General features: G+C 42.4%; 1 protein-coding gene across 1 annotated transcript in view; it reads right to left on the bottom strand.

Annotated features, from left to right (window-relative positions):
- Positions 1-886: 886 nt before the first annotated feature.
- LOC126095563 (lipase 3-like) overlaps positions 887-24,570 on the bottom strand; it is a 69,432-nt gene continuing 45,748 nt past the window's right edge. Inside the window, exons 5-7 of the mRNA XM_049910341.1 lie at positions 20,973-21,060; positions 6,826-6,968; positions 887-1,069 (exon numbers count right to left, since the gene is read on the bottom strand). Of these exons, the coding sequence (XP_049766298.1) occupies positions 887-1,069; positions 6,826-6,968; positions 20,973-21,060 (414 nt within the window). The remainder of the gene's footprint in view (positions 1,070-6,825; positions 6,969-20,972; positions 21,061-24,570) is intronic.

Genomic DNA, 24,570 nt, shown 5'->3' on the forward strand with positions numbered 1-24,570 from the left:
TTATCAGTGCCACAGCAGGGCATACCGGCTATTAGGTAGGTGGCCATAATGTCTTGGTTGGCCAGTGCACACCGGCATGTCAAAGGCAGAACAAGTGTTACATACAACATCACATAAAGTACACTGAATATACAGTATGAACACTTTTCTTCAAAGTCGTTTGAGAAAGGTTTGTTCCCGCATTGCAGCCATTCACAACAGACAAACCGAATCGCTGAGTAGGCGAATGCAGACTAAGCCGGCTGCCCCTTCGGAACGGAGCGGTGGACTCGCCCATCGCTGAGAGCGACCGCCTGTTTCTGCGTAGCTCGTCTGCTGAAGGTGCTACCTAATCTAAAACTTTTTTTTGTTATTTCGTCCAGTCAGTGTCACACTGCAAATTCAAAAGTTCAGGGTTCAAGCCCCAGTAACTTTAGGACGTAATCTGTCATTTATCACTTCGTCACAATTTGCAATTAGTTTTTAATGTGAGAAATTATGTACTGTTGTTCGTTGTCCACGTTAAAATGCGGGTCCCCTGATAGATGGCAAGCTAAGCCACTTCACAGATGGAGGAAGGCTAGAGCATTTTACCTCCGAACGGACGATACCTTATAAAATACTGTGCTGCACAAGCCACCTTCTAAACGAGAATTGCTTAATACTTACTGTCGTCAAGTAATCACGTATTTTAAACCACCAATTCATATAGTTTTCTTTTGTAATTGCTTTTTCTCAGACTATAAATCGCGTGAGCGGAATTATTTTTAATTAACGTCTATAAAAGGTCAACGATGGAATGTTAGCAATTGATATCACAGCGTACAATAAAGGATGTTTTATTTAAGTAATATAAATATATTTTTGTCCTTTTTGTTTTTACTCATCCCTCAACAAGGAGACATCATTACGATCCCCTGGTTTTGTTAAAGGGGTGGTGCAAGAATGGCGTCATTTGTTCGAATATCTTCTCGTAGACGAGCTCCCTTGCATGGATTCCCCAAATGAAATCCAGATGCGACCACTCGTCCATATCTACGCGAAATAGTCCGATGGGGTTCTTCAGCTCCTTATATGCTTTCTTCACATCCTGAAAAATAAAAATACAGTTATAGTGTTGTTTCGTAAGGCAATGATTAAGTGCGGAATTAAAATTATAAATTCTGAATATAGAACAAATGAGCAAATATAGCAGTTCTGCATAAGCCTCTGTTTATCGATCTTAATGGATTGGTGTATTGTGGAATAATAATTTTATCGACATTTAGATCTACAAGAAAATTGTCATTTGCTATTTAATATGAAGCAGGTTTGTAGAGCGAATTACATTCTTTCCTTATATGAGGTTCACTTTTACCAATAATTCATCCGTCATGTTACTGATAACGGTGGGAACAGCATCAGAGATCATGACTTGTAATGGAGACAGTAACACTGTGGTGTCACCGCCAGACACCACACTTGCTAGGTGGTAGCCTTTAAATCGGCCGCGGTCGGTTAGTATACGTCGGACCCGAGTGTCGCCACTATCAGTGATTGCAGACCGAGCGCCGCCACACGGCAGGTCTAGAGACACTTCCTAGCACTCGACCCAGTTGTACAGCCGACTTTGCTAGCGATGGTTCACTGACAAATTATGCTCTCATTTACCGAGACGATAGTTAGCATAGCCTTCAGCAACGTCATTTGCTACGACCTAGCAAGGCGCCATTACCAACCTCACGCCAGCCTGCGTGAGCTTAAACGCGTGCCTTTCGGCTTCCTCCTAGTGGATTGGCTGTCTTGCCAGTCCACAACAAACACTTCAATTGCTTCATATGCGTAGCCGCATCTTTTCCAATATTGTAACACATAATTTCATAGTTTGTATGTATCTTTTAGATTAGTAGCATTTTACGTGCTTTTGAGTAGAAATAAAGAGTAACAGTTTATTTATCTCTTTTCGTATTTGCGACCGTTAGTATACAGTGAGTTAACTTTGTAGTACAGATTCACGTCACCGAAAACTTCAGTGACGCCTTATCTACTTGATTCGTTCCACCTTTACAAATAGTAAACAATCATACAGATGTAACTGTAGAGCCGGAAGGAGACAAGCATCGCTGTTCATAATGTGTGTATGTATTTCCACCTTGAGGTGTGTGGCCGAGGGTAACTATCTTGTCTCACTTATCCTCTTCATTTCACGAATGACGTGCAGAAAATTATTACTATCGGCACTGCTCCGTACGAACTCTTCTTACTCTAATTCTCTCGGCACGATCATTTCGCGAGGCGAATGTGGAAGTAATACATTACCCTCTCTCATTAATATGAGCACATGTCAAAAGCCCGAATAGCCATCTGTCGCATTTCGGACCGCTGCGAGATTTGTACGAAGTGTGTCACTGAGAATTTGGAAGCTACCGACGGAGTTGTGGAGCCATGCCGCCCCCACTGCCCCGGGAATCTTCGCTAGGTTTCTCTGATGAGGATTCATGCTACGTGCAGCACGATCGAGGTGGTCCCGCATATTCGCGATTGGGTTTTAATCCGTGGAGTCTGGCGACCTAGGGAGTACGGTAAACGCATCCTGGCGCTCCTCGAACCACCCAGATAAGACATCGTCCACTAATTGGTTTACGTCTTCATGGACTCGAGGACGAAATTCGTCACTAAGTTCTTGGAGACAAACAAAAATTGTGGGTAGTAGTTTTCTGAGTTGTACTAATCCGTGTCAGTTGTGATGATAAAATCTATTTTTAATAAGATTTGGAATCATTATATTTATCGCTATCGCCTTGAATTACGAGTTACCTACTGCTTCTAGACCTAACGTACTTACACAAAGTATTAAGTACAATTAAGATCTCAAAATTCAGTTAGAGATTATTGTGGCCTTAGTGATGTCCCAGGTAACAAGCAAACACTATGTTCTAACTTATACATTTCGCGTTTATTTACATCCCTGTATTTTATATTCTTATTTCTCATTAAACTTCTCTTCAACAACAGGTAAATGTAAATATGACTATCGAAAGTTAGAAAATTACAAGCAATATTGCATGGATATGTGTATACAAGGCTGTATCATAAATTCATGATTATTATTTCACGTCATTCGGTTGATTTTTAAAAATGTTTTCTCTTCAGTCCCACGACTATTCTTATCCCAACGACTACACTTATTCCAAATAGTGAGATTATTTAAAAATATAAAAGTCCTACAGTTTTGCAAGGGTCCCCTGGTGAATTAATAAAAGAGGAAGGAAATTATGGTAACAGTAATGAATTAAAAACTTAAGAATTCAGTCTTCGAGTGCAATAAAAATAGAATGTAGCTGAGCTGCTGCCTATGTCCACATAATATGCCTTTATCTGCTTGTAGCCCTTGAAACTGGACCAATTAACACGAAAAACTGAGTTTTTCAATCTCAGTTCTGATTAATCGTAATGCTCAAATGGTGGTATGATACGTCATTTTTGAGCATAGTTTCAAAACATTAGAATCTGTAGGAGAATACTGGTAATTTTTTGTAAAATTCAAACACTTATCACATTTCGAGAAAAGCTGTGAACGGATTAAGTTTTCTTTTATTTGCCTATTTAATTTAATATCTTGCTTCTTTGTGGAATCTTCAAACTGAGAGAGTCAACATTTTTTTAAATTGTGTAGTGGAAAGAGCCTCCTCTTGAGTGTCAATGTTGCCATTGTCTTTGCCGCGCAAATCGCTGTCTCCCGTTGAGCGCATCAGGCAGGTGTCCAACCGCGCCAGGCGCCGTTCCTTGCGATGTCTCCTGTTTGCGCATCTGCATCTCCATATCCTAATGAGGATTATATGGTGGTTAGCTGGCATTCATTATGTCATTTACATTTTCTTTTACAAATTATTGTTTCCATAACGATGCTCAAACCAGATTAGGTACTAACATCTTCTTACTCAACAGCTTCGGATATGTCATAGACAACAGAATCCACTACATCGGAAGTCATGTTTCAAAATTTTTATTCTTTGCATCGTTACTGTTCTTTCAGTTTCTAGCTGTTTGTTGAGGAGCTTCGCCTGCACCACCTTTTTCAGTTGTCCATACGACAGGCTTCGCTGTTGCTGCGCTGCTAAGTAGTTAAAGCGAAAATATTTGTCTATAGCTTTGACAAGCACATTTAGTAAATTTGTAAGCTGTTCCTTCTCTGTTTTTCCCCTTCGACATTTATTTTCTTCTTTACCGTGTTAAGACCGGAGACTTTGTATCGTATTTGTAGTTCCAACTGAGTGAAGTCTATAATTGGCGCTCGGGATGTGGCATCGCAAATTTTCACTCGAGTAATCTTCAGTAGTGGAGTACCATATGAGTCCTCTTTGTGAGTAATCATGCATAATTTCAGTATCTTTCTTCGGAGTCAACAGACTTCACTGCGCATAAATCGCCTTAAAGCATAACTGCAGTACAGTAGTACACATCGAAACATACGCAGACACCTGCTGCCTACCGTCTGCTAAACACCATACACTGATGAGCCAAAACATAATGACCACCTGCTTAATAGGTTGTTTGTCCGTCTTTGGAAAGAAATACATCACTGATTCTACTTTTAAGGATCCGACAGTTTGTTGCCAGTTTTGTGGAGGTACGTGGCATTCGACGTCTCCATACAGGTATTGTAATTCGAGTAAATAACTCAATTATAAGAGTAGAGGAACGTGAAAGGGAAGAAGTGGTTGGGAAGGGAGTGAGACAGGGTTGCAGCCTCTCCCCGATGATATTCAATCTGTATATTGAGCAAGCAGTAAGGAAACAAAAGAAAAATTCGGAGTAGGTATTAAAATCCATAGAGAAGAAATAAAAACTCTGAGGTTAGCCGATGACATTGTAATTCTGTCAGATACAGCAAAGGACTTGGAAGAACAGTTGAACGGAATGGACAGTGACATGAAAGGAGGGTATAAGATGAACATCAACAAAAGCAAAACGAGGATAATGGAATGTAGTCGAATTAAGTCGGGTGATGCTGAGGGAATTAGATTAGGAAATGAGGCACTTAAAGTAGTAAAGGAGTTTTGCTATTTGAGGAGCAAAATAACTAATGATGGTCGAAGTAGAGAGGATATAAAATGTAGACTGGCAATGGCAAGGAAAGCGTTTCTGAAAAATATAAATTTGTTAACATCGAGTATAGATTTAAGTGCCAGGAAGTCGTTTCTGAAAATATTTGTATGGAGCGTAGCCATGTATGGAAGTGAAAAATGGACGATAACTAGTTTGGACAAGAAGAGAATAGAAGCTTTCGAAATGTAGTGCTACAGAAGAATGCTGAAGATTAGATGGGTAGATCATATAACTAATGAGGAGGTACTGAATAGGATTGAGAAGAAGAGAAGTTTGTGGCACAACTTGACTAGAAGAAGGGATCGGTTGGTAGGACATGTTCTGAGGAATCAAGGGATCACCAATTTAGTACTGGAGGGCAGAGTGGAGGATAAAAATCGTAGAGGGAGACCAAGAGATGAATACACTAAACAGATTCAGAAGGATGTAGGTTGCAGTAGGTACTGGGAGATGAAGAAGCTTGCAAAGGATAGAGTAGCATGGAGAGCGGCATCAAACCAGTCTCAGGACTGAAGACCACCACAACAACAACTCTGATTTTCGTGCGCGATGATAACGCCCGTTAGCGACCCAGATGCGTTCCATAAATTTGCATCAGGCGAATTTGGTGGCCGAGACATCAGTCTGAGTTCACTATAATGCCACTCAAACCACTGTACCCGGTTATGGCTCTGAAGCATGGACAATAATATTCGTGAAAGACATCACCGTCAGGGAAGACATTAAGTATGAAGGGATGCAGGTGGTTCGCAGCTGTCAGCATGTCTTCAGTTACCACCACAGCTCACATGCAAGCGCAGGAAAATGTCTCCATACCATTCTACTGCTTCCACCAGGCTACATCAGTGGCGCGCTGCACGTTACGAGCTGCCGTTCACCTCGATGAAGGCGTTTGTGGAGACGACCATTCACTTAGTGTAGCAAAAATGCGATTCACCCTCTGGGCCGAAACGTTTCCATTGATCGACGGTCGAATCCCCATAGTCCTGTCTTAACCGACGAAGTCGCTGGGTCATCATGCTGCGGAACTCCTTGTTCATCAATGTACGATGATCGGTGTGTTCCGAAACACTTGTCCGTGCGCGAGTATTGTGTTCTTTCGGCAGAGATGCCACAGAACACGTCTATCTTACTTTACAGAGCAGACAAGCCATCGAACCCCACGTTCTGTGAAGAGTCGTGGACGTCCAAGAATGTAGCGCCTAGTGGTAGTTTCACCATCCTTCTACCTCTTTCCTATGTGCTCACGGCAGTAACACGCGAGCATTCGACCAGCTTCGCCACTTTCGAGACACTCGTTCACAGGCTCTGCGTAATAATAATCTGCCTTTGTCAAAGCCGCTTATCACAGTGGGTTTATCCATTTGCAGCCCGTATCTTCGCTAGGATGATCCCCCGTCCGTGTCTGCTCCGCTTACATACTTTTGTTACCGCGTCACACGCCCGCAACGCCACCAGGCGGCATCCATCGTCACGACGGGCAGTGGTCATAACGTTTTGGCTGATCTGTGTAAGAGATTCTCACGAAACACAGGACGGAGTGAGCTAGAACGCTCGCAGATGCAGATGCGCGCTTGCGCAGTTACAAATGTGTTGCGCTTGTGCAAAGTTGAACACAAAAGTGTATCGTGTGGAGGCAGATATACCGGAGACAGAGAGCGCTCGTTATGTGAACCTCGAGCGTCCCTTCAGTTGTGGATATCAGTGTACAATTCGCCTTGAAATGACAAAGCTTATCTGCTAAAAGATGGGACTCACCTGCTCGCGGGCCAGACAGTCGTTGTTCCCGTAGTACAAGGCGACAGGCGCAGTGGCGGCGGACAGCCGGTAGTCCGGAGGGACGCGGCTGCCGTAGCGCTCGCGGTTCGCCGTCGGCCCGAAGTCGAACTGCCGGAAGTGGCCTGCAACACCAACGCCAAGCGTCGCATTGCGTCGTATTTGCCAAGTTGCGACCAAAATCAGCAAAGTAGTTACCAAGCCTTACAGCAACGTGTGCAGGCGTGATCATGGGGAAAGGGTGGGGCGTGGGTGGGGGGGAGGGAGGAAGATGCGGAGAAAGCGACATGGACCTGTGTGAATAGAACCGCATAGTGTCCCTCTAAGACCACACAGTTCGCCCTCGGTGGCACCTGCGCACCTTTGCTGATCACTTTAAAAATATACCTGTACAGAAACAGCCAGTCACCGATTACTAGGCGCCAATGTGAAAGGCGATCATTTCGAACCCCTGAAATCCAAAGAGGATGTCGAAAGGGATGCCTGTGACACCGGCGCCTGGTACTCATAAGGGAACCTCCCCATCGCACCCTCTCAGATTTAGTTATAAGTTGGCACAGTGGATAGGCCTTGAAAACCTGAACACAGATCAATCGAGAAAACAGGAAGAAGTTGTGTGGAAGTATGAAAAATAAAACAAGCAAAATATACAAACTGAGTAGTCCATGCGCAAGATAGGCAACATCAAGGACAATATCTGCTCAGAAGCGCCGTGGTCCCGTGGTTAGCGTGAGCAGCTACGGAACGAAAGGTCCTTGGTTCAAGTCTTCCTTCGAGTGAGAAGTTTACTTTTTTTTCAGACAATTATTATCTGTCCGCTCGTTCATTGACGTCTCTGTTCACAGTAAAAAGTTTAGTGTCTGTGTTTTGCGACCGCACCGCAAAACCCTGCGACTAGAAGACGAAAGGACGTGCATCTCCAATGGGAACCGAAAACATTTGATCGCAAGGTCATAGGTCAACCGATTCCTCCACAGGAAAACACGTCTGATATTTTCTATACGACACTGGTGACGGCATATGTTGTCGACCTGCCTAACTTGTACACTTGGCAAATGGGTAAAAAGATTCTTCTACCTTTCCCGATTTAGTTTTTCTTGTGGATGTGATAATCACTCCCAAAAAAGTGATCGCATCGGACGGACAGATAATAATTGTCTGAAAATAAAAAATTAAACTTTTCACTCGAGGAAAGACTTGAACCAAGGACCTCACGTTCTGTAGCTGCTCACGCTAACGACGGGACCACGGCGCTCCTGAGCTCACACTCTCCTTGATATTGCCTATCTTGCGCATGGACTACTCAGTTTGTATATTTTGCTTATTTTTTCCATACTTCCACACAACTTCTTCCTGTTTTCTCGATTGATCTGTGTTCAGTTTTTCAAGGCCAATCCACTGTGTCAACTTATAACTAAATCTGAGGGGGGTGCGATGGGGAGGTTCCCTTGTCAGTAACTGACTGTCTCTGTACTGATATGCTGGATGATCGGAAAATCCCATTACAAACTTCTAGGACTCGCAGAAGGGAGCGAGTACATAATAACCTGAATACGTACCCATGTCCAGAAACGTACCGCTTCCGCGCTACAGCCTTTTGAAAACATGTTTGCTAGGTAGGTTTGCAACGGGGTAGTCACGTGGGGGGGAGGGGGGCTGCTTACGTCGTATTGGCCATCCTTCCTCTCTCACCTGATTTGAGCCTCAATCACGTGTCTGAGTGTTAGAGCAACATGGTTGAGTACATCTTTGCAGAATGTACCGACATGATCCTTCTGACTACGGGATCTCGCGACAATTGAAGAGCTGCTCTGCGCTGAGCGAGAAATTGGCGATAAATACAAGGTAAATGTCTGTGCCGTAGAGTACTCTGCTTGGAATCGAACTGCGAAGCCATCCGTACCTGACGACTGATTTGTTTTCAAGCCTCTCAGTTGCTTCTCTGTGCCAGAGATGCCAATTACTATGTTCTCCAGAAGGAAGTCTGTGCGACGGTCAAACGTCGGTATGTTTGTGCCATCAACTTGCTTGAATGATTTCGTAAACGCAAAATTTAAAACTTCAGTTTTCCTTTTGCTGTCTTCTATTGCCACACACACAGTGGGGTGAAGCAGAACCCTTCGATCGACTTAGCGATTTTACATAGGACCAGAATTTTGTCGTGTGCTTGGCAAGACCTTTTGCTAAGGTATGACGTGGAAGTTGTTGTATGCTTCCTATGTCGATCTTTTTACAGATACACGAATTTCTATCAGCTTTTGCTTGTCGTCAGTTGCGCGCTCTTCCTTGAACCGGAAGTGCAACAGTCCCTGCTTCCTCAGCATTTTCAGCATTTTGTTATTAAACCAGGGTGGGTCTTTTCCATTCTTAATCCACTTACTCAGCATATACTTCTCCAGAGTGCGATTTACAGTCCGTTTAAACTTAGTGTGATTTACAATCCGTTTAAACTTGACCCATAATTCGTCTACGTTCGTCATATTGGAACTAAATGATGTACATTCATTGTCTAAGTGGGATACCAACAACTGTCATCTGCTATTTCTAGCAAAACTGCTTTCCTAGCTTTCTAGGTGGATTTATAAACTTCAGTAGCCATCGTCACTTTGATGACATTATGATTACCAATCCCTGACACTGTCGATAAGATCAGGCTTGTTTGTATCTGCTAAGTCCAGAATACTGAATTTGCGTGTAGGCTGTCGAACTAGCTGTTCAAGACAGTTTTAGAAAGATGTGTTCAGAGCTACTACACAAGACTGTCCATTACCTACAATGAAACCATAGACGTCCCTGTCTACCATGCGCCTCCAAAGAATACTGCATGATCTGGGTATTTCTGTGCTACTGAGCGTAGTCTTTGTTGTTGTTGTGGTCTTCAGCCCAGAGACTGGTTTGATGCAGCTCTCCATGCTACTCTATCCTGTGCAAGCTTTCTCTAAGTCTACAAATGCTAGAAACGTAGGTATGCCTGTCCTTAATCTATTTTCTAAGATATGTCGTATGGTCAGTATTGCCTCATGTGTTCCAACATTTCTACGGAATCCAAACTGATCTTCCCCGAGGTCGGCTTCTACCAGTTTTTTCATTCGTCTGTAAAGAATTCGTGTTAGTATTTTGCAGCCGTGGCTTATTAATCTGATAGTTCGCTAATTTTCACATCTGTCAACACCTGCTTTCTTTGGAATTGGAATTATTATATTCTTCTTGAAGTCTCAGGGTATTTTGCCTGTCTCATACATCTTGCTCACCAGATGGTCTACCATCGTCAGTACTGGCTCTCCCAAGGCTGTCAGTAGTTCTAATGGAATGTTATCTACTCCCGGGGCCTTGTTTCGACTTAGGTCTTTCAGTGCTCTGTCAAACTCTTCACGCAGTATTATATCTCCCATTTCATCTTCATCTTACCTCCTCTTCAATTTCCGTAATATTTTCCTCAAGAACATCGCCCTTGTATAGACCCTCTATGTACTCCTTCCACCTTTCTGCTTTCCCTTCTTTGCTTAGAACTGGATTTCCATCTGTGGTCTTGACATTCATGCAAGTGGTTCTCTTTTCTCCAAAGGTCTCTTTAATTTTCCTGTAGGCAGTATCTATCTTACCCCTAGTGAGATAAGCCTCTACATCCTTACATTTGTCCTCTAGCCATCCCTGCTTAGCCATTCTGAACTTTCTGTCGATATCATTTTTGAGACCTTTGTATTCCTTTTTGCCTGCTTCATTTACTCCATTTTTGTATTTTCTCCTTTCATCAATTAAATTCAATATCTCTTCTGTTACCCAAAGATTTCTACTAGCCCTCGTCTTTTTACCTACTTGATCCTCTGCTGCTTTCACTATTTCATCTCTCAAAGCTACCCGTTCTTCTTCTTCTGTATTTCTTTCCCCCATTCTTGTCAATCGTTCCCTAATGCTCTCCCGGAAACTCTTTGCAACCTCTGCTTTATATGAATGATTTTAAAACTGTCACTATGGAATCGGATGGCCAGTAAAAAAAAACATAATTAATTTGAGTTCATAAAGGCTTCTTACATGCGTCCTTAGTTCGACTCATTTTCAACCTCAACATACACAATATTTTCGTCGATAGCGATCAACACTCTGCCCTCCTATGGCATCTAATCTGTCTTTTCGATATACGATCCATACCTCGCTTAATATTTAAAAGCTTTCTTTTGGGTTTCAGCCGTCTCTCGGATCCGAAAGTAATTTGAGCTTGACAACTTCCCTGGTGGGACGTCAATTCAGTCAACACTTTATTATAAATACCTCGACATTTTCCTATTAAGATGTTGACGTTCAAAGTGTTTTTCTTTTGTACACTGTCTGATTTCAGTCTCTGTGTATCAGATGCAGAGCATTCATCATAGGACCTCATATCACCACCTAACATAAAAAACTCCCATGTGCAATTCATAAGAACACTGCTAGCCCCCAGCAGACACTGAACGCACATAAGACTTCTTTTCAGCCCTAATCTGTGCTCCATAATACGCCTAACATTGGAGTTGGCGATAACTAGTAAACACCTGTACCCATGTCCCAGATGAGACCCTGCTAAATGAGTGACCACCTGTCCACTCACAGGGTGAATGGCCGAGGACCGGATGGCCCGACTCCACGTTGACTCTCCCCCTCAAGCGACGCATCTACATCTACATGGATACACCACAAATCACACTTAAGTGCCTGGCAGAGGGTTCATCGAACCACCTTCACAATAATTCTCGATTATTCCTCTCCAGAACTGCGCGCGGAAAAAACGAACACCTATATTTTTCTGTGTGAGATTTGATTTCCCTTATTTTATTATGATGATCATTTCTCCGTATGTACGTCGGCGTCAACAAATTATTTTCGCATTAGAAGGAAAAGGTTGGTGATTGAAATTTCGTGCGAAGGTTGCGCCGCAACGAAAAACGCCTTTGTTTTAATGGTGTCCATCCCAAATTCTGTATCATTTCCTTGACTCTATCCCCTATGTCACGATAATACAAAACGTGCTGCTTTTCACTGAACTTTCTCGATGTGCGCCGTTAATCCTCTCTGGTAAGGGTCCCAGACTACACAGCAGTACTCCAAAATTGTACGGACAAAAGTAGTGCAGGCAATCTCTTTAGTAGATCTGTCACATTTTCTAAGTGTTCTGCCAATAAAACGCAGTCTTTGGTTAGCCTTCCCCACAACATTTTCTGTAAGTTCTTTCCAATTTAAATTATTCGTAATTGTAATTCCTAGGTATACAGTTGAATTTACACCCTTTAGATTAGACTGACTTATCGTGTAATCGAAGTTTAACAGATTCCTTTTGGCACTCATGTCGATGTCCTCGCACTTTTCATTATTTAGGATCAATTCCAATTTTCGCACCATTCAGGTATCTTTCCTAAGTCGTTTTGCAATTTGTTTTGATCTTCTTTTTTTTATGAGTTTACTAGATGATAAATAACAGGATCATCTGCAAACAATCTAAGACGGCTGCTTAGATTGTTCCCTAAATCGTTTATATAGATAAGGAACAGCAGAGGGCCTATAACAGTACCTTGGGGAAAGCCAGATATCACTTCTGTTTTACTCGGTGACTTTCCGTCAGTTACTACGAACTGTGACCTCTGACAGGAAATCACGTATCCAGTCACGTAACTGAGACGATATTCCATTAGCACACAATTTATCCACAAACCGCTTTTGTGGTACAGTGTCAAAAGCCTTCTGGAAACCTTTAAATATGGAATAAATATGGAGTCGCTTGTCAATAGCACTAAATACTTCGTGTGTGTTGAGAGCTAGTTGTGTTTCTCAAGAACGATGTTTTCTAAATATTTATTGACTGTGTGTCAATAGGCCGTTCTCTTCGAGGTAAATATACAATATACGTTCCAAAATTCTGCTGCATATCGACGTTAATGATATCGGCCTGTGATTTAGTGCATTACTCCTACTACCCTTTTTGAATATTGGTGTGGCCTTTGCAACTTTCCAGTCTTTGGATACGGATCTTCCGTCGAGTGAGTTGTTGTACGTGACTCTTAAGTATGGAGTTATTGCGTCAGCATACTTTGAAAGGAATCTAATTGATACACAGTGTGGACCAGAAGCTAGCCTTTGTTGAGTGATTTAAGTTGTTACACTACTCCGAGGATATCTACTTCTAAGTTACTGATTTTGGCAGCTGATCTTGATTCGAATTCTCGAATATTTACTTCGTCTTCTTTGGTGAAGGAATTTCGAAATGCTGTGTTTAGTAACTCTGCTTTCGCAACATTGACGTCGAAAGTATTTCCATCGCTATCGCGCAGAGAAGGCATTGACTGTGTCTTGCCGCTAGCATACTTTACAAACGACGAGAATCTCTTTGTATTTTCTGCCAGGTTTCAAAATAAAATTTCATCGCCGAAACTATTATAAGCATGTCGCATTGATGTCCGAGCTAAATTTCAAGCTTCTGCAAGAGATCTCCAATCCTAGAGTTATTACGTTCGTTTAAATCTGGCATGCTTTTTTCGTTGTCTCTGCACATTGTTCTGACCCGTTTTGTGTACCAAAGGGGATCTTCGTTCGTTAATTTATCTGGTATAAATCTCTCAATTGCTATCGATACTATTTCTTTGAATTCAAGCCACATCTAGTCTACACTTACGTTCGTAAGTTGGTAGGAGTGAAGACTGACTCTCAGGAAGGCGACAAGAGAATTTTTATCTGCTTTTTTGAATATGTATATTTTTCGTTTATTTTTGGAGAATTTGAGGGTTACAATATTCAGTCTCGCTAGGACAGCCCTATGTTCACTAATCCCGTATCCGTTTTGATGCTCGTTATTAGCTCAGGATTATTTGTTGCTAAGAGGTCAAGAGCGTTTTCACAACTGTTTACTATTCGTGAGGGGTCATGAAGTAACTGCTCGAAATAATGTTCATAAAATGCGTTTAGCACAATTCCAGATGATGCTTTATGCATACTTCCGGATTTAAACATGTATTTTCCCGCCAACATATGGAGGGTAAACTGAAGCCAGCGCTAACTAGAATTGTATGAGTCGAGTATATGTTTGAAATTAATCTAATTTTCAGCAACTGCATCATCTGAGTTGGAGGTCGGTAAAAGGATCCAATTACTATTATATTCCGATTGCCAAGAATGACCTCTGCCGTTACTAGCTCACAGCAACTGTCTGCTACATTTTCGCTTCAAGATAAACTACTTCTAACAGCATCAACCACGCAAGCGCCAACTGTGTTTGGCCTATCATTTCTGAACACCGTTAGGTTCTTTGCAAAATTTCGGCTGAAACTATCCCCGGTTTTAGCCAGCTGTCTGTGCCTGTAACTACTTGAGCGTCAGTGCTTTCTAGTAGCGCTTGGAGCTCTGGTACTTTCCCAACACAGCTACGACAGTTTATAACTGTTATACCAATGGTTCCTGTATACACATTCTTCCTGTGTTCGACCTGCATCCTGTGAGACTGAAGCCCTTCTTGTGTTTCCCCGAGACACTCTAACCTAAATAACCGCCTAGTCCACGCCCTTCCTATCCGTGTAGCCGCCTCCTGCGTAACGTGGACTTGTGACTTATTCAGCAGAGACCGAAACCCAACCACCCTATGGCGCAAGTCGAGGAGTCTGCAGCCTACAAGGACGCAGAACCGTCTGAGCCTCTGATTCAGACCCTTCACCCGGCTCTGTACCAGAGGCCCGTAATCGGTCCTATCGACTATGCTGGAAATGGTGAACTCTGCTTTCATTTCGCAAGCAAGACTGGCAGCCTTTATTACTTCTGTTAGCCGCTCGAAACCAGAAAGAATCTCTTTCGATAAAAAGCGACACACGTCATTGGTACCGACGTGAGCCACCACCTGCAGTGTTTTTGCAAAATGGTTAAAATGGCTCTAAGCACTATGGGACTTACCATCTGAGGTCATTAGTCCCATAGACTTAGAATTACTTAAACCTAACTAACCTAAGGACATCACACACATCCATGCCCGAGGCAGGATTCGAACCTGCGACCATAACAGCAGCGCGGTTCCGGATTGAAACGCCTAGGACCGTTCGCATCCACCAGGCATACATACTATGTTAGAACTAATAACATAAGAATTAACTAAAAAAGCACGCAGACAGAGCCAAACTTTAACCTGACTCTCTCCTGGTGTCTCCGTGACGGAGGCCGGTGCCTTTCTGAGCTGTGCAGCTGGCCAATCAAAACATGAGACCGGGAACTGCGCTACAGATTGCGCGAATCTACGCTCTACAGTAACTAAAACGCGAAATTACACCTCTTCACTATAAAACCAGGCAAATAATTTAAGAATTAAATTACGAAAGCACACAGAAAAAGCTAAATATGTGACTTTCTACCCTCCTGATGTGGCACCAATGGCAGTTAGATCCTGTTTTAAGTAAATGTTCAGTCCTCCATTAACGTAGGCAATATGTCCTTTTTATATGCTCAAATTACCATCAGATGCACACACAACATTAAATTTCGATTCGGGGAAGGAACAAAATGATTTCAAAAGTAGTTGTAATACTATTTGTAATTCCTAAACGAAAATTTGTAACTGTCAAAAGTTATGAGAAAGCTTTTCCTTGACTTGGTTTGACATAAATCTGTGCTGACGGCACTGAGAACTAATTCAACCTAGATTAATGTGCTGAAGAATATGTATGTCCCAGAACTAGGAACCAATTAAATTCAAGTCATGGGTTAGTATCTTTTTATCATTGATTTATTCTGAACCATTTACTGAAAGCATTGACACGACTGCTCAAAAAGCATGAGCATTGGTACTGGTCCAGGGAATGCGAGCAAGCTTTTGAACAGATCAAGCAAGCTCTTTACAATGCAAAGTTATTATACCATCCAGACATGAGTTAGGATTTTCCCTCTCAACAGCAGCATCAAATATTTTTCTAGCAGTGTATCTGTTTCTTGTACGTTCAATCAATGGTAAATCAACCATTCGTCAATCGGCTTCAGAAGGAGGATTCTAACTAGTTGTGGCAGATCGTACATCACCAACGAGTTAGAAGCTTTTGCTGTAATGATGGCTTTCAAAAGATTTCACAGTAACATATACAGCCATCATACAAATGTGTATGTGACCACCAAGCCCTCAGTGTTTTGTTTACATTGCATATTATTGCATGCACTATCAAGGTAGTCGCTAGATCCACAGGAGTACAGTTTTAACACTATACATGACAGGGGCCAAGGTAATATAGTGGCAGATGCCCCACCAAGGCTGCGTGAAGAACTCGGAGACATGATCGTGAATGTGATATTCAACTATATTTATTGACGGATGAGTCAAATACGAATTGCTTCTTGGATCTACGCAGAACTATGGCAGAGATACAAGATACTAATCTCTGCTGGCTGAAAGTGAAACAGCATTTACTAAATAATCCATCTGAGAAGTTAAGCACTCATTATAACATCCACACTGGCGTGTTATTCTACAAGAGACATCCTGAGTTTAAGGCCTAGTGTGTTTGCATACCTGCTGAGGGAGAAAATGAATTCATATGGTATGCTCATTGTGCCTGGGATCATTTTGGAGAGATCATGTAGAAGGTGCAGCAGTTATTTACAACTCATCTGCTTTGCCAGAAGACAAGACCTCCATATAAACGTAGGAAATGTGAACTGCATCGTATCCTACCTACAAGAGCGTTACAAATAGTGACTTCTGACATCTGTGGACCCCTATCAAGACGCAAAACATGTAAAAATATAATCCATTTTCAAAACTAGACGGGAGTTTGCAGTGTACCAGTAACAAATGCTACAGCACTGATAATTATTGAACCATACCATTCTCAAACCACCGGTATTCTCGAATCACGCTTTCTGCTTTCAACACGCTCATAAAGAAACAAATCTCTTTCAGAAAGGAGTGAATAAAATATAGCAATGGTACCATCATATGAATTTCTGTGACTATAAATCGATGCTCGTAGAAACGACAAGATCACTTCAATCGTCCTTCTCCACAAGTGAGCTCAAACAATCAGTATCAGATATGGAATACTAAGAGCAGAAAAGCTTCACAGTGTCCTACTACAAAAAGGCTTTGAGACCCGTCTAAACTAACATACAGGTTTATAATAATTAAACTTTCAAAACGCTGTAGGAATAACACCACTGATCAGAATGACGTCAAATTGTGACCGAATATTATCGTAGAAGGGGGAAAACGTATGGCAGAGGAAAAAAATAGTGTGAAAATTCATCAACAGATGGCTCTGTACGTGTTCGAGTACGTAAATGGAAACACCTGTCATTCGCACGACTCACTGAAGTTGGTATAAACACGCTGGGTATACGGCTTTTCCTCCTTTCGCGTCTGCGACGTTCGCCATGACTGTCTCAATGCAGGCTCGCGCTCTGCTTGTAAAGCTGTTTTACAAGAATGATGACTGTGCACACGTCGCTCTGCAGAAGTTCCGGACACCGAAGGGTTTGAAAAAAGGCGTTAGTCCGATGACTGCAGTGGATCTGGAGAAAATGATACGAAAATTATAAAGGACGGGTTCTATTGATGTGCAACCTGTTAGAGGCACGAAACGAATTGATTCGACGTCACTGAAAGCAGTGGCCACAGCAATGCAGGAGGAGACGAGTGGTGGTGTGCAAACGTGTAGTGCACGGAGAATTTCCCGAACATTGGACATAGCCGTGAGCACGGTGCGTAAAATCCTACAAAACATCCTTCTTTGATATCCATTCAAAATCACCCATGTGCGCGCCTTGCTTCCTGTTGACCTGACAGCTTGACCTTTGGTTTAGAATTTCTTGCTCGCATAGAAGAAGACAATGATTGGCCGTGGAAGATTTTGTGGACGCACGATGCCCACTTCCTTCTGACAGCATATGTCTTAAGTAATAGAACCCAGTACGTTGTCCTCGATGGTGAGTGTTCATCGGAGGTGAGGGTGTCATCTGGAGTGCCCAGGGAGGTGGGGTTTGGCTGGTTCAAATGTCTCTGAGCACTATGGGACTCAACATCTGAGGTCATCAGTCCCCTAGAACTTAGAACTACTTAAACCTAACTAACCTAAGGACATCACACACATCCATGCCCGAGGCAGGATTCAAACCTGCCACAGTAGCGGTCACGCGGTTCCAGACTGAAGCGCCTAGAACCGCACGGCCACACCGGCCGGCAAGTGTGGTAGGTCCGCTGTTGTTTTCTATCTACATAAAAGATCTTTTGGATTGGGTGGATAGCAATGTGTGGCTGTTTGCTGATGATGGTGTGGTGTACGGGAAGGTGTCGTCGTTGAGTAACTGTAGGAGGATATAAGATGACTTGAACAGGATTTGTGATTGGTGTTAAGAATGGCAGCTAACTCTAAATATAGATAAATGTAAATTAATGCAGATGAATAGGAAAAAGAATCCCGTAATGTTTGAATACTCCATTAGTAGTGTAGCGCTTGACACAGTCACGTCGATTAAATATTTGGGCGTAACTTTGAAGAGCGATATGAAGTGGGACAAGTATGTAATGGCAGTTGTGGGGAAGGCGGATAGTCATCTTCGGTTCATTGGTAGAATTTTGGGAGGATGTGGTTAATCTGTAAAGGAGACCGCTTATAAAACACTAATACGACCTATTCTTGAGTACTGCTCCAGCGTTTGGGATCCCTATCAGGTCGGATTGAGGGAGGACATAGAAGCAATTCAGAGGCGGGCTGCTAGATTTGTTACTGGTAGGTTTGATCATCGCGCGAGTGTTACGGAAATGCTTTAGGAACTCGGGCGGGAGTCTCTAGAGGAAAGGAGGCGTTCTTTTCGTGAATCGCTACTGAGGAAATTTAGAGACTCAGCATTTGAGGCTGACTGCAGTACAATTTTACTGCCGCCAACTCACATTTCGCGGAAAGTCCATAAAGATAAGATAAGGGAGATTAGGGCTCGTACAGAGGCATATAGGCAGTCATTTTTCCCTCGTTCTGTTTGGAAGTGGAACAGGGAGAGAAGATGCTAGTTGTGGTACGAGGTACCCTCCGCCACGCACCGTATGGTGGATTGCGGAGTATGTATGTAGATGTAGATGTAGATGTAGATGTAGATGTATGTCAATACAAAGGACTGTCGAATATGGGCCACGGAAAATCCACACACCCATCAAACAGTACCACTTCTTCCTGAAAAGGTCACTATGTGGTGCGGGTATGCTGCATCATTTACCATAGGGCCATATTTTTTCGAAGAGACAGGTGCTCTGTTCGTGTTAACTGTACCGGCAGTGGTAAGCGCTATGAGTGTATTTTGCGGAACTACGTCATTCCAGCTCTCCTACAGCGTGGATGTGTGGATGGGATCATTTTTACGCAAGATGGCTCACCTCCGCACGTTGCAAATCCAGTTAAGCAGCTGCTGAAGCGCCATTTCGTAAATGCTAAAATTATCAGCCGCCATTTCCCTACAGCCTGGCCGATCACCTGATCTTAATCCGTGTGACTTCTGGCTGTGGGGCTATCTGAAACATGTTGTGTTCAGTGTTCCGATTGCAAACCTAGCTGCATTAAAGCACGCATTGCGCAACACATTCTGAACGTGTCCCCGGAAACGCTTCGATCAATTGTGGAACGTGCTTTTTCTCGATTTCGACTTATTGCAGAAAACAGTGGACAGAATATTGAACATGTTTTGGGCCAGTCACACGGAAATTCATAATCCGATTTCATTTTGATTGATGCTTTTTATGCGATTTTTGGCCTCAGGAAAATTATAAACCGATTTTTCCCATCCGATGTGATATGACCTTGCCGTGGTGGATGGGCATACGTAACTAACAGCATCACACCTGTACACCCATGCACACTCAGTAGTATAGTTTGTTTAACGTCAAACGTAAATCTTAGGCATTGTTGTATGATTCATTTGTCATTTGCAGTCGACCAGTAGTAAATCATGATGCTTACAGCGCAGCTATTGCTATTTTTTGTAAATGTTTATTTTCCTTCTGCCACACGTTTTACCCCTTCTACGATAATATTCCGTTGCAATTGGCGTCATTCTAGCCAGTGGTGTTATTTCTACAGCGGTTTGAATGATTAGATTTAATTATAATCACCCCGTCTATAGGATTAAGAAAGTTATGTTTCGTAACCAGACATTAATTTGAGTGTGACATTTCCGTCAAAGATCATCGGCAAAGTGTCGAAACACCCCTTGGGGAAACTACGCGGCTAATAAAGTGAAATGCGAACATCGTGAAGAGGATGAGAACTTATCGAAGTATGGACACAATGTCACACCGCCCCCAGCCTCAATCATGGCTTCAGTTCAGCGAGGAAGTTTCTTCAGATATATTTTGTCCAACTGAAGCAACTCATTCATGATGTGATCCCTTCGAGCTATCGTACTGTGAGGATGGTGATTGTTACGTTCCACCCACATCAGAATCATAGGTTTGTCTGCACATGTAGATCACATCTATCGATTGCCGTTCCGCTCGGATAATTCGTAGTCCGTTGTTTTTCTTGTCTCAGACTCTACATAAACTTTGTTATATATTTCGACGATGATTTCGTTTATGGAACTTCTGATCTTGCCCAACATTGTGGTACTTTAAAATTGCCATAGCCCAAAATCATGATTGTACAATAGAGTAAACCATCTATACAGTCAAATCGCGGAACTTCCATTTAAAAAGTATTACGTCATTACAACCCCAAACCATTGTAAAATTATCACGTGTAAAACAACACACACACACACACACACACACACACACACACACACACACACACCAACTAACTAAGTAGCTGTCTTCATTCACGGTGTGGTCTTGGTGACATCCAAACACCGTACCTTCACTCTGGCATTCTGTCATGTCTCAGGGTCGATTGACGTTACTGCATTCCATACAGTCGACTTGCACATATACATTAGAGTCCATTCAACCGACTTGCACATACACATCACTTTTTTTACTATGACCTGCAACAGCTGTGCAGCGCTCGAAGCAACCAGTGTGCTCTTTGATGTGTGTGAGTAATATTTTGCCCCGTGAGCCTATCTGACATCATATGTGCAACTTGTAATAGCGAAGCATTCAGTTGTTGACAGCACATGCAGCAACGCCTGTGGAGAAGACTAGCACTGACTCTCACCTCCATTTCGGATCTCCTGGGCGTAGTGGTCGAGCTGCCTGACAGACGCTCCTGCCGGTGAGTGCGCCAGGTAGACGGGCAGCATTGTCTGGAAAGTGACAGCAAAAAATTATTTCCTTACTCCAAATATGCATTGTTCTCGTCATAGCTTAATACTGTACCAGTAGCTCGTTATCGGTCACATATTCTGCTTTCTCATGAGGTATTTCAAGTGTAAAACGGGTAAAACTTCAGCAGCAGATTATATCCGAACGGGCCATGAAGCCCCAACGGTACCGACCGGCTGCCGTGTCATCCTCCTCAGCCCATAGGCGTCACTAGATGCGGATATGGAGGGGCATGTCGTCACACACCGCCCTCTCGGTCGTAGAGACCGATATATATATATATATATATATATATATATATATATATAATGTGTGTGTGTGTAAGCGCCATTTTAGAAATGCTAGAAATACCACGGGAGCTGAATAATTCAGCAAGCAGAATATATATTATGTAGACAATATGTATACATGGCGAGTCAGCTGCCCATACCGACTTCTGTTTATGCAACTAGCAATGCTACATCTTGCCTTCAAAAATCAAGCGCGGGATTTTCATATTCTCTCGCTCGCTCGACGAGCAGGATCTTTCTGCACGAAATTTAATTTAGTCACAGTTTTGAACATGGCTGCGTGGTCAGCAAACGTTTACAAAGTAAAAACAGTAATAGCAGCCCTCGGTCGCAAAAAATTAGTCTTCTGACCCAGGTTTCGGCACTTCTATGAGTGCCTTCATCAAAAATAAAACTCTCAAATTGTCCTATAACATAATTACAAAATTTCAGGAAAGAAAAAATTTTATTAAGTGTAAGTACTAGCTAGTAGTGCAAAAAAAAAGAAACAGTACTTACATGTCATGTATTAAACTAAAATTCAAGCAATAAAGCTTTAGTCAAAAAATTTGTAAAACAGAATACTTAAAAAGGCAAGCCACTATGGGCTGCTCACATGCGTCGAGCTACTGCAGCATCCGACTGAGGCGCCCGCGTTAGCAATTGCGGGCAGGCGAACATTACACCAAGAGTGCCATCTAGTAGCCACAAATATTAACACACTAGTTAACATTCAAAATGTAGACAGACAAATGTACGATGAACATTATTTTGTACACGCAGTGGAAGTCAATAATTTTATCTGACAGCAGAAGACACGGTAACAAATTGTCTACATGAGAGCTTATAAATATAGTTTAAAGGCTGTAAGCGCCATTTTAGAAATACCAGGGGAGCTGAATAGCTCTGAAAGCAGAAAAGAATGTCATAACATGAAATGCAGTTACTATAATTTTTTTTTTAAACTGAAAAATTATGAGTCGACTTAGATAGAAAAAATATTTCGCTAACTGCACGAGAGAAAACGAAATCACATATCAAGTAACGGCTTTATACCATTGAGGAAGACTTTATTACGTTATTTCTGGGTTGCTGTATCTTAACCAGAGATGGTTTAGAGTTACGGGACGTAGAGAAAGAGCAGGGAGGACGCACCGTCAAAGGCGTTCTGAATGGGGTAACTCTTAAATCTCTACGCTCCCTCCAGGTCAAACAACAGAGCTGCAAGGGCAAAGTTTTTTACTGAAGATGTCCCGTATTATCTGAGGTAGTCGAAAGGTAAGATCATCATCGCAGGAGCCGGCTGTTGTGGCCGAGCGGTTCTAGGCACTTCAGTCCGGAACCATGCTGTTGCTACTGTCGCAGGTTCGAATCCTGCCTCGGACATGGATGTGTGTGATGTCTTAGGTTAATTAGGTTTAAGTAGTTCTACGTTCTAGGGGACTGATGACCTCAGACGTTAAGTCCCATAGTGCTCGGAGCCATTTTAGCCATCATTGAAGGAGATTTTATTTCCGTCCTTAGCTGCCACAATATAGCCTCCAGTGGTCATAATAAACCGCTTAAGCGATCATTATTCAACATTTGTATGTTTTTTTAGTATTAGCGAATATTCTGATAATAAAATAGCGCACTGGTCTTATAAATAAATCTGTACGTATTCTGACCATTGGAGGCTATATTGTGGCAGCAGTCTTCGCTACTGCCGTCGAGTGAAACTGAAGCACGAAGATCGACTTGCAAGCCACCGGACATTCACTGCCTCTTCTGCGTTCCGTCCTCTGCCACGGTTTCTGTGGTGGGCCTCGCTGTAGTGCAACTGTAGATTCTGGCAAGCCATTACTATGGTAACCAAATGCAGTTCTCTCTGCTGCAGAAAGTACATAGAAATGCCCACAGGGGCAGTCCGCACACGATAGGGATTACAGCATGCCTGTCATTTTGTTTCTTTTACTTAAATCAATTATGATAGGATAATACACGTAAAATGTATATACACGTAATTTGTGTATTTATTGCGGTATCCGTTTTTCTTATTAATTCGACTAAACCAATCAATGTTGCATTTCTCATGCATGACTGTTCATCAATGATGTAATGCTGTAGACGATGGTCGGAGCTTACAGTGTATAATCTAGTTAAAAGCTGCCTTATTCAGCAGCAATAACCATACTTCTAAGAATCTGTCTTCATCTGCCATAATGGGTATAGCACCGTACTTTTTAATTATTGTAGCTTATATTCTTGACGTTGTTTAGGCACATTTTCATTCTTCTGTACTGAATACGTATTATTACTGTATTGCAGCGGTGAAAATCCTGACGAAGGTCTGAGGAAAGGGCCGAAACCGGATTCTAATAAATTAAAACTCTGAAAATATGATCGAGACTGTTTTTATTTGATTTGTAGCATTTTGTCCCGATCGCCGTGCTCCAATTACAGAATGCTTTCTAAAATTTTACATTATTCTACAACACCGGGTGCACTGATGTAGCGCCTCTGGCTGGCAAAATGTTACGATGTGCATCACGGGGTGGGGGGGGGGGTGTCTTTGCTGGTATAGCGCCTGTAGGTGGGCCACTGATATCGAAGAGTTTTTGAAGCAGGACCACTGGAAAGATCTCTCAGAGCGAGAGGAAGTATTAAAGAACTAATACCGAGTGAAAAGAATAACAGGTAACTGAAATTCGGCTACATTTTGCTGTCATGACGTTAGACGCGACAAGAGCCAAGCTACCATAGGTTTCCTACTGTTGTAAATAAACTTTTCCGAATTGTTTATATGTAAGGAAAAAATGTTCAAATGTCATTATACATAAATGACCTTGTGGATGGAATCGGAAGTTCACTGAGGCTTTTTGCGGATGATGCTGTGGTATATCGAGAGGTTGTAACAATGGAAAATTGTTCTGAAATGCAGGAGGATCTGCAGCGAATTGACGCATGGTGCAGGGAATGGCAATTGAATCTCAATGTAGACAAGTGTAATGTGCTGCGAATACATAGAAAGAAAGATCCCTTAACATTTAGCTACAATATAGCAAGTCAGCAACTGGAAGCAGTTAATTCCATAAATTATCTGGGAGTACGCATTAGGAGTGATTAAAAATGGAATGATCATATAAAGTAGATCGTCGGTAAAGCAGATGCCAGACTGAGATTCATTGGAAGAATCCTAAGGAAATGCAATCCGAAAACAAAGGAAGTAGGTTACAGTACGCT

This window comes from Schistocerca cancellata, chromosome 8, assembly GCF_023864275.1.
Source record: "Schistocerca cancellata isolate TAMUIC-IGC-003103 chromosome 8, iqSchCanc2.1, whole genome shotgun sequence".
In the NCBI taxonomy this organism is placed as follows: domain Eukaryota; kingdom Metazoa; phylum Arthropoda; class Insecta; order Orthoptera; family Acrididae; genus Schistocerca; species Schistocerca cancellata.